The following is a 16475-nucleotide window of genomic DNA, read 5'->3' on the forward strand; positions in this document are numbered from 1 at the left end:
TGGTAAATCGAGAGCTTCGCCTTTGACCTGGCTCTTTCTTCACCACGACAGACCGATGCAGAGACCGCATCACTACTGACGCCGCACCGATCCGCCTGCCAATCTCCCGCTCCATTCTTCCCTCACAAGAACAAGAACCTGAGATACTTGAACTCCTCCTCTTGGGGCAGGATCTCATTCCCAACCCAGAGAGGCCATTCCACCCTTTTCCGACTGAGAACCATGGCCTTAGATTTGGAGGTGCTGATTCTCATCCCAGCCGCTTCACACTCTATTGCAAACCGTTCCAGTGAGAGCTGAAGGTCGTGGCCTGATGAAGCCAACAGGACCACATCATCTGCAAAAAGCAGAGACCTGATTCTGCTCACAACTTTTATGGACAGAATTTCAGGGCGTTGGGGGGCCCGGTTTGGTGGCCTCAGGGATCCGAACCCCTGCTTTAAAAAACATCCAGACCTTAAGGTCTAGTATGTTTGATTTATTCATATTTTATAACCTTTAATTGTGACTCTTATTTGCCTTGAATGTCACTAGCCTGTTGTGTTAATTCACCATTCAAAGACTGACAGTAAAACAGAGAAAATGAAAGAATGAAGTTTGTACAGGCAGTAGAATAAGTCAAAATAAATGACTGAAAGTTATTCTCAAGTATTGCTTTGTTTAACTAGAGGGAGTGTCTGAACAGGAGTCAGAGATCAGGACGTTTATTAGTATGAATTAACTCATGATTCCTTATAAAAACATTATGATGGCTTGGTGCAATTTACAGATATGAAAGTGATTTTACAGCTTTTAACCTTGATATTGCTGAAATGAATTAACTCATGATAGTAATCAGTCATGTGATAATGGCAAATCCAAATGTTATAAAACCATAAAGAGTCAAATCAAAGTGCATTTTCCAGCAATAACAGCTTTAAGAGCGGGAAAAGCACATGAAGGCGTTATCTGGTTTATAATTAACTGTTAATGCTGTTGTGCTCACTGTTTGTCTCATACAGCTTGCCATATGTATTTTTTTTACTTATCTCTTGCATGCAACTACCAAACAGACTTCCCATCTTGAAAGAAAATGAGCAAAAAAGGATGAAATAGCCTTTCCAAATAACTGCAAAAAAGAAAACCCTAAAACTTTCACTTATTAGCAAAATAGTGGCATCTGTATAGAGGTTTCATGTATGATGGCTAAGTTAAGTTAACTTACTCTGCAGATTGTATTTTTTGTTATTTGTCTTGATTCTGCTTTAAATTAGCAGAGCTCACAGCTGTTTTTCTGTTAAGGGCTCACATTATTTTTTAGAATCAATTTTCAATGTGAATTTCTTAATTTGAAAAACAGGGCCAAAACTTCTGTCAAATTCTCATCCCTATTTCCCCACAATGGGGTCTCTTATTGTAAATATGGAACATGTTTAACATTTATGATTTTAAATCAGAGTGGCACCTATCATCTCTTGAGCAGATCAGAAGAGAGAGAATCCCTCTTAACCTAACACCAGAGAGGAATCTGTCCAGATTATCCGTAAAAGCATCAGATATTCTGGCCTTTACTGGTCTGATGAAGGTAATCTGGCCCAAAATTAGCATCTTATATCAGAGTTTCTGGTATTTTTCTGGTATTTACTGGTCTTTGCCAAATACGGGAGGTGGAAAAGTACCAGACTATTGTAACCAAGTAAAAGTACAGTTACTGTGGTAAAATCTACTTGGATAGAATTCCTGCTCAATAAATCTACTCGAGTAAAGGTAAATAGAGAGTCATTTAAAATGTACTCAAAGTACTGAGTATCTACCATGGGGCTTTCACAGTGAAATATGACCGGTCCTCAATGTTCAGTAACTACAAGAAAATATGGACCTCCGGGTTATTTATTATAAGGTTTGACCAAACCGAAAGTGCAATGCAACGGTTGTTTTGGGAAGAAATATTGTTTTCTTTTGCTATGTGCATGCACTGACTGTCATGTTGTGAAAGCCAAACAACTGGTTGTTTTTACGTTGTTGGCAGAAAGCTTGGACCTCCTTATGGTGGTTTTCAGTGTTTATTTTTTTACTTCAGTACTTGATGGTTTTTAATATAAAATTAAGTAGAATACTTCACTTCACTCACGAGTTTTGATATACATCCGTACGTGTTAGACCCGGAGCCTGACCCTGATAGTTCGGAGAGAGAGGGGGAAGAAAACCAGCAGCAGCAAAGGATAGAGCAGGACGTATCTGTTTGGTAAGTGTTTAACTACTGTGTTTCTAAATGGCTAAATGGCCTTGTGGGGGCGGCCTGTTTCGCTTTGCCGGCAGCACAGACGAACCAGTCAGGAGATCCTATTACAATGACCTCATCAGTTCACTCTTTCGAAATCTTGTCTCAGGAAGATCTCGGATATCTCGGGAAGATCTTGGAGAGATTCCCAAAAAAACATTTTCATCAGTTTACACTCTAACTCCAAGATTACTGCCACATATGTTTATCTTGCGGTTTGAAATTTGCATTAGTAAAGCATGGACACCCAATATTGTGACTAAGAAACTTTTAATATAAACTCAGAGTAATTTTACTATGACTCACTTCCTGTTTGTTGCTGGGGTTATTTGTCTACGTGACACAGCACATGGCTAACTCTGGCGGTGAATATTCATGTAATCGACATGGACGACATCAATCTCACCTATCTCAGGTGGACTTTAGAAACTATGCAGGGAAATCAGCCCATTGAAGCATGTTGAGTTAGTCATGGCTGAAGGTAACTGAGAAGCCAACACAAAGGGAATTGCAGATAGCTGAGCAGAATAAACCACAGTCCAGCTACAGGGACTAGAAAGGGCCTGGACTGAGCAGAAAGGCAAAGAAAGGGCAGAAAGGCACCATTTCATTTCCCCATAGCTGGGTATTCAAGATGACTAGACTAAACTATCCACAGTGGATGCTTTAGTCTTTCTTCAGGAAACTTCAAAGAAACTACAATGGTTGGATTTTACTGTTTTAGTGGAGGTTACAGTTGAGATCATCAGTCAATGAGGGCTAATATGGACGGATTGACAGTAAGACTTAATTTTCATTTGTTTTAAAGTAGTGTCTAGTTAATGGAGCACTGGTTGTTTGTTTGTTTGGACGATTTGATGGCTTTGTCATTGGAGGATGGTGTTTGGCTGTTGTTAGCTGCTAAGTTATGGTAGCAGCTAATGTGCTAATGGGCTAACTTTGAGCCCGCAGAGGTAATGTGAAGCTTAGTGCTGTGTACGTGTTAAATGTAGCCGCATATTGAGCAACTGACTGCATGTGTATAAGGAAAAGTTTACACTTTGAAATATGTTTGTTCAAACAACTCACACAAAGACAAAGTAATGTCTTTCTGAAGCCATTTCCAAGGTCTGGTCATAAGTTATATGTGTAAACAAGCAGGCTGTAAGAATAAGGTAAGGATTATTCTGGTTTACTGGAATTTTAGATGCAGGTTTTTGGTCACATGGCTATCTAAATGTCAGGTAGTTATTCTAAAGAGCTGAAATGCTAAAGGACTGTCAGTCATTTTGGCGAGAGACAGAAAAGTCTAGAGGAAACTCTGCTTTATACTGTGTACCCCACTTTAGGTTCCATTTTAGACATCAATTTCTCCCAAGCAAAGAGGCTTTTCTTCTTCCATGTGTGTTTAATATAATAGAAAACCTGATTTGGATGTAGCTGGATGTATTCTGTCACTCCATTGCTTAAAAACTCACATAAGCAAAACTGAAAGGATGCTAAATGATAAAAATATCCTGATCATACTGTTTAATGTGGACAAACTGCATGCATTATCCCCCTGCAAGCTGCTAATCTTTTCCCTGTCAGAGGTTAAGTATGAGCGAGCCAAGCCTGACCTTTACCATGAATATGACATAAGCACCCTGAGGGATTATGAGAATTCATATAACATGTGGCCTCATAAAGACAGGGTTAAGGGAGCAAAGGAAAAGTTAGAGCAATCTGATTACTAAACAGCTGCTAATCTTCAACAACTAATCTCCCCAACAGCTTCTCGTCTCCCAGTTGAAGGTCATCATATATGCATAGTTAATAAAAACAATGCTGCGTAAGTGAAGGAAGATAAAGACAGAAGCCAAAGGTTGTCATGTGATGCAAGAACAACCTACAAGGAAAATAAATTCTTTTAGTGCAGAGATGTTGGAGATAAACACACAAAGCTAGTGTTTTTGTAGCCAAATCTTTGATCCTGACCGCATTATCTCGACTGAAATGTCAGAAGGAAAGCTGCAGCTTTCACCTTTCCAGCAGAGAAACATCTGAGTCATCTAGATATGAGATAAACGTTTGCCTTGTGAGGAAATTTGTCATGCCCTGTAATTGGCAGTCAGCTCTGATTCACAACAACAAACCCTGGCATCGTGCAAAACACCATTAGTGCATAAGCCATGATTATATGGCACGTGCATCACGTCTTAGAAGTAATAAAAACCACAGAGCCCATGCCCTAAATCCCCTATTTATTATGAGGTGTCATGTTGTGCATAGAATCAATGATAATGATGCTGTAATGCTATGTGGTGTCTAATATGAAGCATCTAAGCCGTGCGCCCACACAAATTGGGATGATCGATCACTGCTGTGTCACTCGGGGCTCGCAAACTTGCCTGGATTGGCATGAGCATAATTACTTGTTGCTGTGGGAAACTAACATGTGAAGGTGCTGCATGTCATTAAAGCATGGTAATGAGATTATGTGGTGCAGGGACCACCTTAGAGGATGTAATTGCATTAAATGAGATACAAAAAAATCAATGCAAATCTATTGACAGCTGCCTAGTCTAATTTTTACTGCATGACTGTGAGAGTTCAGTACATAACAAGTGTGAGAGAGTAGCAAGAGGCCAAACACCAAATTAAATATTCAACATCTCAGCTGGCCTAAAAATACTTTTGGGGCACTCTGGCACTACAGCAGCCTCCAGAAATACACATTCATGCAATCAGCTAGGATTATAGTGCAAGGGGCCACCAGAGCTGATTGGTCCTCTATGTGTTATTCATGTTCCGGGTTGGAGCAGCGTGCTTTGTAGCTTTGTGAGGAGGAAATTTATGCTGCAAAACAAGAGCGTCTAGAGCAGAACTTTGCAGAAATTTCCAATGTCAAGGAGAGAAAGTATTACTTCCCACTTCCTTAAAGCTAAAACATGTGGAGCTTGAAAAACTAACTAGAATGAAATGAAATTACAATCAAATTAACCTTAGTTTTAGTCTTTGACAGCAGCATACTGACTGACATTTACACTGACTGATTATTTTTTCAAAGCCTCTGCTTTTTCCCCAAACACAGTCTATGGAAGGTTTTCCAGATGGATGTGTCACCGCTATGACACACAGTGTGCTGCTGTTGTTCTTGAAAATAAATAAATAAAAATAAAAAACATATAGAGTGCACTCACAGGACTTTTTTGTTCTCCTTCCTGCGCACAATGAGGCCAAAGGGCTCGGATTTCACCTCCAGTGTTTCGGTGATGGCGCTGGACGGGTTGTTGGTGATGCTGCTGACGTGCTCATGAGGGACTTCGAACCTCTGCTTGTTAGCATCATAGATCTGTCAGGAGGAAACAACCACACCGCCGGTGTTAGCGTGGCATCTTATATCCCCATCATGTTCCTACTTTGTTTAGTACTTCTGTGTTTTTTCCTATCTTTTTGTTTGGTGCTGCATTGAGATTAAACATGCTTCAAAAAGACTTCTTTTGAAAGAGGAAAGACTAGACTAGATTTATCTCACTGTTCCCTCAGTTGTTATCAGGGTTTATGTATGGAGGAAGTGTGTGGAGATGTTAAATGAAAACAGTGAGAGGGAGAGAGATGGTGCTCATTAGTTTGTACCTTAAATCGCAGCCTGTTGTCCGTCTGCATTTCTGCATGAAAGGCCAGTTCTTGGACATCAGCTCCATATAACGAAGGAGAGGCCATTCTCTTCATCTTGGCATTGTACACTGCAACATTAAAAAGATAAAAAGACAAGTTTGAGCTAACAAAATACCTATAAGACCTGCCATAAACATATCACACTGAAATAAATCCATTTAGACTCTGAAATGTGCGAAACAAGTCAGCAAGTATGGAGATTATGTAAGCCCAGTGGTTCCTGCGGGTCAGGACCCAAAGGTTTTCAGTGAGTTCTAAGTTGTTGCAGACAAGGAAGCCCTAAGCAAATGCACATCAATTTTGATTGTTGTCTTCAACCTTTTTTCAACATCTTATTTGGAATAACAATGTTGGTATTCCCACTAGAATGTGGTTTTTCACAAGATCAATAGAAAAAAAGGGCAAAACATTTTTTATTGTAACAGGAAGTGGAAAAGAATAAATTCTGTGCATGCATGTCCTTCAGAGTTTCTGTATTATTGTGGCACTTTTTAAACACAGTTTTGGTCTGTCTCTTTTTTTAAATCTTACATTTTGATCCATCTAAAGTCAATTTCAAGTCCAAGATAAATGAGTTGGCAGTTGTGACTGCATGGGACGTCCTGAAACTTTGGTCTGAACCAGACATGCCATCCAAACTGCAATATATTACAATAAATATGTTTGACTTACAAGAAGTTTTCATAATTTTGGGGTCAGCAATTCTATACAAGAACATGGGGATTTGTCTTTGGGCTAAACCAGTAGAAAACCACTCAGAACTTTGTCTCTTCTGCCTGTTCCCTTTGGTTCATGGATTGTTTTTTCTTTTTTACATAAGGCTGACTGCATTGCAGAGTGAGGCATTGTCACATTTACGTACATTAGTTTGGAAGTTTAAAAGAAGTACAAATGCATCTTAAGAAATTAAATTATCATTTTTTTCAAAAGTTAAACTTCCATATATTCTAGATTCATCTCATCTAAAGCGAAATATGTCAAGCTCTTTTTTGTTTTATCCTTGACGATTTCATTCTAGCACATGAAAATCAAAACTCTATTATCTCAAAATTTTAGAATTTTGTGGAAAAGTCCAATTTACAAAGGTTTCCTGAGCCTTCATTCTCTCACTGGTTCAGTACACACAACCACAATCATGGGGAAGACTGCTGACATGACAAAAGATCAGAAGAGATTCACTGACTCTCTCAACAAGGAGGGTAAGCCAAGGAAGGTCACTGCTGAAAGGACAGTCTGTTCTCAGAGACTAATAAAAGGAGCACAAGCAACAGGGATGAGCTCAGCCTTCAGAGGACTGTTGAACAAAGCAGATTGAAGAATTAAGGGAGCTTCACAAAGACTGGACTAAGACTGGAGTCAGGGGATCAAGAGCCACCACACACAGACGGGTCCAGGAAATGGACTACAAGTGTCATGCAACTGGATTGCTGGACCATTGCTCGGTGGTCCAAAGTCAGATGAAAGTACAATTTGGATTTTCTTTTGTCAATCAAGATCCCACGGTCTGGAGGAAGATCAGAGTGGCCCAGAGTCCAAGCTGCTTTAAGTCCAGTGTTTCCACTCACCACAATCAGTGATGGTTTGTGCTACCATGTCATCTGTTGGTGTTTGTTCACTGGTCTTTATCAAGTCCAGGGTCAATGCTGTCAGCGTCTACCAGGAGATTTTTGAGACCTTCATGCTTCCATCAGCTGAGAAGCTTATGGAGATACTGGTTTCCTTTTCCAGCAGGACTTGTCCCTTGCCCACAGTGAAGCCAAAACTACCCAAAACTGGTTAGCTGACCCTGGTATTACTGTGTGTGACTGGCCAGCCAACTGGTCTGACCTGAACCCCATAGAGGATCTCTGTGGAAATGTCAAGAGGAAGATGAGAGACACCAGATTCAACAATCCAGACGAGCTGAAGGCTGATATGAGAGCAACCTGGGCTTCATAACACCTCAGCAGGACCACGGACTGATCGGCTCCATGATACAAACATTGATGCAGTAATTTATGTAGAAGAAGCTTTGACCAAGTACTGAGTGGACAGTAGACAGTAGGTGGTGGCATGTGCATAGTTGGTTTGAAATCCATCAAGAAGGAGAAAGAAGAGTTAGTGACCATTGCAAATATTCATGTCATGTCTGGTTGACCTTTGTAATCCACCATGTGGTAGAGAAGTCCATCCTACTTCTATGGATGTTTTATTATTTTAAAGATTCCAACAATGACCCTCTCCCTTCCTCAGCAGCTACTGTGCAGATCAGATGATGAAATTGGTGCACATTGCACATGTAGAGACCTTCTTTACAGCTCTAGTTCCTGATGAGTACCCGTTGCTCAGGCAAGATTGTGTTCAGTGGATCTTGAATCATATGAAGACCACCTCTTCGAGCAGACTATGAACTCACAGAGACCAAATTAGTTATAAACTGGGGTCAAGTCCGGGTCATGGGGCCACCAACAGTAAATATAAAGCTTGTGCAAGACATAGGTAAGCAAAGCAAAGACTCAGTTCACTACCATGTTATATCTTTTTTTAAGTGTCCTTGGGTTCCTTGAAAGGCGCTATATAAATTCAAGATATTATTATTATTATTATTATTAATTCAAGCAAAAACCAATAAATTTGGTATTCCATTGGAATTTTCTGTGCATGTTTCAGAGTTGAGTGCAGAATCTCTTTGTAGCGTCTGCTAGTTTCCTAGTTTCAAACAATGAGGAGAAGACTTTGGAAATGTCAACTTCTCTGAAACATTCTCCACATCCTTTATTACATTTCAAGTGGTTGTAAAGCTGAGTGTTGTTCTCAATGATCCTAGCGTCCCTCATAAATCATTTTTAGAGAGCTGTGCGCTGACAGGAGAAGTTTCTCAGACTAAATAATTGTATTCAAATAAAACATAACTTGACAAATCCCTTCCTTCAATGATGAGTGACTCACACCACTCCAAAGTGACTGCAGGAGTCCTCCGTTTGAGCACTCTGCTGAAAATTCATCAGGTGAGCTGGGGTGGGATTTCATTCACTCACAGCTGTAGTCCCAGGTTATTCATTTACCAGGATGATCAAAGGGTACAATATGCTAACAGAGCTCCCAGTTCTCAGCCACCTCTCAGCTAAATCTGGCTAAATTTCATGGTCGCTACCAACCAGAGAGTGTGTAACACTCAGACTGTCATAAAGACAGGTGAAGTCATTTTTGTTTATCAGGACTGACAGTCCTCTGCAGCCTGATTCAGACTGGGCTCGTGAGACACATGTCTTGGCCAGGACACGGCGTGATTTTCATTTCATGTGCAAGTTAAAAATTCAGGGCTTTCAGACTGCCTGCATTAGTGCCACATCTCACATGCACACCTATTTTTTTCTGCAAGCTGCAAGTGGTTCTTAACCAAAATAGACTAAGAGATGATTGCAGAACACACAGTGCATTCTGAAAGTTTTAAGACCCCGTTCACTTTTTTCAGTTATGTTATGATGTTATAAAAACAAAAAAACGGAGCTATCACATTGACATAAGTATTCAGACTCTGCAACAACACTAAAAATTTAGCTCAGGTTCCTCCCATTTCTCTTGATCTTTGATTAGATGTTTCTACACCTTGATTGGAGTCCACCTGTGGTAAATTAAACTGATTGGGTATGATTTAGAGGCCTCACAAGTGACGAGGCATATCAGAGCAAAAGCAAAGCCATGAGGTCAAAGGAACAGCCTGCAGTAGCCTGCAGTAGTCAAACTTGTGCAGTAGCACAAGTTTGACACAACCAGGACTCCCTACAGACCTGGATCATCTGGCAGCTCACTGGCCAAACTGTTTGGCGTTCACATGTTTTGCACTGAGAGGCTTCCACCCAGTCACTCTGCCATAAAGCCCAGATCAGTGGAGGGCTGTAGTGATGGTTTTCCTTCTAGAACTTTGTCTCATCTCCACACAGGATCTCTGGAGCTCAGTCAGAGTGGCGGTCGGGTTTTTGGTCACCTCTCTTACAAAAACTGAGGATAAACCACAAGATTCCCACTGTATTTTACCCATGGTTCCCAGTTGGGTCAGATCTGCACCAGTCTGCACTAGCTGGGTACAAGCAGCATGGCTAGTTGGCACAAAAATCTTAGCGTGGTTGAGGTCCAAGACAAGAATCTGTGACCCAACCTCAGTCGCCGTCAATCAAACATGTTTAAATATTTTTAGCCGAATCTGCGAACATGTGTTGCAAACAGCCAATGAAAAAGAGAGGGTGGGACACAGGAAATAGTGTCAGAAGATGACAGGAAAAAATGGGAATATCAAAACAAAGATGGCGAACAGTGGACAAATTTTATTAGTGTTGACAAACAACAAATACTGATTGAGATTGATGCCTTCAGTTTGCTTCAGTTGGTTTGCAGGGGTGGAAAGTAACTAATTACATTTAGTCATGTTACTGGAATGAAGTAGTTTCTTCGTACACTGTACTTTTTTTGTGTATTTTAAAATCAGTACTTTTACCTCTACATACACGAACAATTGTTTGTACCCTGTTCGAGCACGATTACCCCTCTCCTCACATCTGCTTATACATTAGTAGCACCATTCTGTGCCCGAGCACCCTAACTTACATACAGTCTGATACAGAAGGTGGTGGCATACGGTTGGTTTGCAAATCCGCCAAGAAGAAGAAAAAAGAAGCAGCTATCATAGTGAGCGTTTCGACCAACATTTTTACTGTACTCTGAGCAGGTAATAGGAGCTATGGAGCTTGGGGGATGAAATGGGCCTGTGCTGCATGGATAAAAAGACACAGGAGAAGTTTAGAGCTCCTTTATATGGGGGGACAGAGCCTTCTCCATAGCTGCCCCCTCCCTCTGGAACTCACTCCCTAAACATATCCAAGACTCTTCCACATTCAAATCCCTGCTCAAAACCCACCTTTTTAAACTGGCTTTTAATGTTTGATTCTGTTGTCTTGTCTTTGCTGCCTGATTATCTGCTTGTTGTTTGCATGTTGTCTGTTTAGCTGTTATAGTGTCTTTTGATTTCTTTGGCATGTAATGTCTTTTAACTTTTATACAATGTCTTTGAGTTCTTGAAAAGCACTTTATAAATAAAAAGTATTATTATTATCATTATTATTATTATTATCATCATTATTATTATTATTTATTGCTCTAACTGGGCCGTGGTTGCATTCACCATATCTGCAGATTGTGCTTGAGTACACATAATTTGGACTCTTTAAATAGTCTTGGGTACTGAGTCCAGGTCAGATACATGTATGTTCATACTGATCAAACTATCAGGACTTTGGGGTCAAGTGAACTCAGATCCAGGGCACCATAAAGGTTTTTTTTTAATTATTTTCAGTCAAACCAATTTTATAAACAATCCTCCAGACATTATTTCAAGGGTTTTCTTTTTTTATTTATTTAGGAAAAATGTGCTTGGAAATGTCGCTCAGATTTAAAATGCCCAATGGTTTTTCTTGCTTTTACACAATAACTGAGTTCTATACGGCAGTGAAATCAAGCAGAAAATGGAAAAACCTGCATGCTGCAAAGTCAATCATGTTTTCTGATATGCCATCCTTGTCATATTTCACAGAAACCAACGCCTTAGGCAGACTAAGTGAAAGAGGAAAAATGATGTGAGGAGGACAGACTGACAGATTGAAGGAAAGTGGAGCAGTTAGAATTAGAAAATAACCCAAACAGAAGCCAAATGCTTTCATCAGCTGGTGAGCGCATGAGAAGCGTAGATTGAGCACAGACAGGGATTTACCAAAAGCAGTGGGATTCTCCATAGTTTCCACCGTGTAGCTGTGGTTGGTGGAGAAGAAGCACCAGGGGACATTTCGCTCATCCAGTGGGCTCCAGCAACAGCCACGCATCTCACATTGTTGCTGTTCAAGGAGATAGGTTAGTGTTAGTTATTTAGATAAACCTTCACCCCAAATATTTATGTAAATCATCAGAGCTGAGTCACACCTTTGAGGCGCCAGCGTCAGGGAAACAGTCGACTCTCTCAGCCAGAGGAATGTTGGGACACTGAGGAATGAATTCTTCAGTAGGTTCTGACAAAAGAAGAAAACATTCACTGAAAACACAAAATTCAGCGCAGAAGAACAACAATCTTCATTTGCAGGCAGAAAAATGTGGTTCAAGGGTGCTTTCACAGTTTTTGCTTTGTTCTGATGCAGAAAATGAAATGAGTCATTAGTGTATTTCGTCTTTGGGGTGGATTGTGTTCACACTGCGATATTGTAAAGTTAGACAGTCTTTGCAAATGTCAAAAGTGTGTGATGATTAAGATTCAGGCAGTTTATGAAAACTTACATTTTGAACTATGAATCCTAGCCTCTTATTTCTCTCCCTCTTGAAGCTAGCCATTGTGCCATTCTTATGACGTTATGCATGGCTTTTAATGCCTTACAGAAGTTTTTTAGTTTAACTAAGGGTACACTAGGCCCAGTTGTTTTGAACCGCGCCACAGCACGATTCTTGCCCCTTTCCCTTCCCCCCGCTGGCTTGCTTTCACATTAGCATCACTGAGTATGTACTTAATCTGATACAGCAGGTGGCAGAATGCATGTAGCTAGTTGACAAACTCGCCAAGGAGGAGAAAGAAGAAGAAACTCTTGTGGCAACCACTCAGGTAATGACCTGAGCAAAGTTTGTTTTTTTTTTAACCCAGCTGAAGAGTCCATCCTGCTACCAAGGATGAATTAAAATCACTTTTTAAGAGGCCAGTTACATCACAGCTCAGATGGTTAGATGCTGCACGGATACAGCAGTTTTTGAGGTGACAGGAGACTTTTATTGCCTTTTCATCTCATCTCACTGATTCCAGCTTGTGTTCATCTTGTGTGAGGTAAGGAAAAACGTGATCAAACTGCCAGAAGTTTAGTTTTTACGATGACGTCATAAAGCTGATATGACGCCCAGTCCTGTATCCACGTGTGGTTGCGTCACATCTCATTCAAACTGTGCCTGAGTCCACTTGAACCGCAACAGAGACCACCTCCCAAAGTGGGCCCGGGCCCAGTGCCTGGGCGCGGTTCATTTGCATTCACACTGACCAAAACTAACTGAACTTTGGGATCAAGTGTACTCAGATCCAGGACTTGCCCCCTCACCCCATGTGAAAGCCAACTAAAACACTGCATCGATAGCCAATTATGCTTCAGCATTTGAAAAAAAATATATGGTTGCTTTTTATGCCTTTATTCAGAGAGCTGGACTGTGGATAGAGTAGGAAACCAATAAGAGAGAGAGGGTGAGACATGCAGGAAAGGAGCCGACCAAAGCACTCGTTCATCTGCACTCCTGCTTCAACATTTTTGAACATTTAAATTTTCTCAAAGTTAATTCATTATTTTATTTTTTAGTAACTTTGGCTTAAAATATGTTGCATATGGGTTGAGGAGATGCACCAATTGTGAAAATTAATGTTGATATAGTGACAACTCAGCTAAATCCTGGTGCTTACACCAATTTTCATCGATTCTTTTGGTGTAACACTCCTATTTTGCCAAAGTTTTCTCTTGTAAGTTCATCCAACTGCTGACTTTTTTTTCTTCGCATATTTGATCCTGCAGTTAGGTGTATCTGAAGCCAGCATTAAACAGATTGTATATACCAGCCAATGGCAGCTCTGGATACCTGTTCATGTCACCATATTCATCGATGACTGATGTATTGACGCATCCTTAATGTCCACCATTAACACTGTAGCACCTTGTTATCTTTAATAAGCTTTGGTGCAAAATAGAAGTTATGGAAGCCATGACTGAAGGCAAATGAGTTACTTCAAGATTAGATTTATTTATTTGCTTTTGAAATAACCCGGATTACCAGTCATCACACACTTTCTTCCAACCATCTCAGGAGTGTTTTCAGCAAATATCCGTAGCCTTTTTCTCATTTGATTGCAGAAAATACCAAGCATGAAGAGTTACACTGAAGCAGGAGGAATGTGGTCAGCATTTAAGCCAGTTGTGCCGGTTGTGTATTTGCAGGGTGTTCACTTACCATCTTTAAGGACTCCAGGCTCTCCAGTGACAAACAGGACTATGAGGGTGATGGCCGCCACCGACATCAGTGCAAACATGACCATGAGGGTCACCTCCAAACCCGAGAACCGCTTTCTCCCCATCTAACAAACACAAACAAGCAAGCACAAGCATACAAAATGAGTGATTACCAAGGCCAAGATCATTAACACCCTATAATGACACCAAGTATACTGAAGGCAAGGTCTCCAAGGTCTCAAAAACTTCCCTTGCTTAATGAGGCCCATTGGCGGGACACACTTATACACAAAACAGTCAAAATATGGTAAACACAGATCTGACGCATACATATTTCCCTTGCATTAACCTTGGAGAAGTTTAGAAAAGGCACAGACATTAAGAAATAATCTTACAGTTAGAAAAAAAGAGTCAGGGAGTCGACAAATCTCCCAGACAGGCCGGGTTTAGTCTTTTTAAAGGCACCCATCACATCACTCAAGCAATTAGGCTTCACTCCAGACTTCTCTTTGAGACAACAACAAGGTGAACGTCTGTATGTGTGTGGGTTTGTGTCTGTTTGGTTGAATGAGGAGCTTATAGCTACCAGGTTTAATGTGCTGTGAAGAGCAGGCGAGGGTAAAGAGAGACAGAGAGCCAAACGTGTGTGCCCCCCTCTGTATCATACAAAATCGCTAAAAAGTGCCTGCCAACTTGAAATGTAACACCACTTTACAAGGGAAAAAAACACACACTAACTCTTCTCTACATCATTTAGCTAATTACCTAAAAATAGCTCCCAACCATAACAGCGGATCATTTTACTTCTCCACTACACAGACATGGTGATACATGGGATATGCACACAATTAGCCGGGAACAAGGGCACTTTGTGGTTTCGCTGCAGTGCTTCCCATCAGTACAGGAAGTCTAGACTATCATCTGATACTTTAACTTTAATCATGGCTACTTTAAAACATATTTTTAAAGTTAATGTCAGCTAAAGAGAAGGTTTGTCAGCTTTAATGGAGTAGTGCAGGCATGATGGACTGGGCCCTTCCAGATATTTATTTATTTATTTATTTATGTTTGCACATTTGTCACACTTAAATGTTTCAGATCATCAAACAAATTTGATTATCAGACAAAGATAGCATGAGTAAATACAAAATGCTTTTTAAATTATTTCATGCATTAAGGCTGAAAAACTATCAAAACCAACTGCCCTATGTGCGCAAGTCATTGCCCCTCCTAATGGTGATTAACCACATTTTTTTTTGAAAGCTAAGCTTAGTTTTAAGAGTCCAGAAATCTCTTAAATAGAACCTGTCTGACAAAAGAGCTCAAGAAGATCTGAAAATAAACAAAAACAATGGATTATAGCACCATCTAGAGAAATTCAAGAACAGATGATTAACAAAGTCATTGACATCTATCAGTATAGAAAGTTTACAAAGCCATTTCTAAGGCTTTGGGACTGCAGCTATTAACCACAAAAACAGAAAACTTGGAACAGTGGTAAACCATCCCAGGAGTGGCCTACCAAAATTAATCCAAGAGCTCATCAAGGAGGTCCCAAAAGAACCAAAAACAACATCTGGAGACCTGCAGACCTCACTTGACTCAGCTAAGGTCAGAGTTCATGACTCAACCATTAGAAAGACACTGGGCAAAAATGGCATCATGGGAGAGTTCCAAAGTTAAAACCACTGCTGACCAAAAGAACACAAAGACTTGTCTCACATTTGACTTAAAACATCCTGATGATCCCCAAGACTTTTTGGAAAATATTCTGTGGACTGATGAGACAAAAGTCGAACTTTTTAGAAGATAGCATCCTGTTACATCTGGAGAAAAACTAACACTTTTCATCAAAAGAACAACCTGGACCACTTGAACCATTAATTCTGCTCTCTACTATAATATCCTGAAGGAGAATGTCTGGCCTTCAGTTCATGACAAGAGCACAAGGGAAAATGCAAGAGTTTTTGGCTGTTGTATGGTGGTGGCTAATGTGCTAGCAGGCTCAGTGAGCTAACGTGATGTTAAATATTGTTGCTCATGTGGAGCAGTATGCATGTTGAAACTGTCTGTATGTACAGTCATAGATGAAAGTATTGGCACCCCTGGAATTTTTCTGGAAAATGCACCATTTCTCCCAGAAATTTTTGCAATTACAAATGTTTGTGGTACACTCATGTTTATTTCCTTTATGTGCATTGGAACAAAATGAAAAAGCAGAAGAAAAAAGCCAAAATTGACATAATTTTACACAAAAGAATGCTTCAGAATGCTTGATGCTTCTCCATGCTTGGTGTGACACACACAGGCACACAGCACAAAGGCTGAGTCAACTTTTAGACATTCTAACTGGCTTCAGGTGTGATTTCTAGATTGCCAGCACCTGTTACTGCCACAGGTGAGTTTAAATGAGCATCACATGCTTGAAATAAAATGATTTTCCAACAGTTTCAAATGGGTGCCAACAACTTTGTCTGGCCTGTTTTAAAGTTTTGTGTAAAATTTTGTCAATTTTGGCTTTTTCCTGCAGTTTTTTTTTTTTTTTTTTTTTTTTTGTGGCGTTCCAATGCACATAAAGGAAATAA

At 40.2% G+C, this 16475-nt stretch overlaps 1 protein-coding gene across 1 annotated transcript in view; it reads right to left on the bottom strand.

Moving 5' to 3' along the window:
* si (sucrase-isomaltase (alpha-glucosidase)) overlaps nucleotides 1-16475 on the bottom strand; it is a 173275-nt gene that overhangs the window by 151790 nt on the left and 5010 nt on the right. The window contains exons 2-6 of the mRNA XM_041804892.1: nucleotides 13892-14015; nucleotides 11849-11934; nucleotides 11643-11763; nucleotides 5858-5967; nucleotides 5422-5573 (exon numbers count right to left, since the gene is read on the bottom strand). Coding sequence (XP_041660826.1) covers nucleotides 5422-5573; nucleotides 5858-5967; nucleotides 11643-11763; nucleotides 11849-11934; nucleotides 13892-14015 — 593 coding nt within the window. The remainder of the gene's footprint in view (nucleotides 1-5421; nucleotides 5574-5857; nucleotides 5968-11642; nucleotides 11764-11848; nucleotides 11935-13891; nucleotides 14016-16475) is intronic.

Source organism: Cheilinus undulatus, linkage group 2 (genome assembly GCF_018320785.1).
Source record: "Cheilinus undulatus linkage group 2, ASM1832078v1, whole genome shotgun sequence".
In the NCBI taxonomy this organism is placed as follows: Eukaryota; Metazoa; Chordata; class Actinopteri; order Labriformes; family Labridae; genus Cheilinus; species Cheilinus undulatus.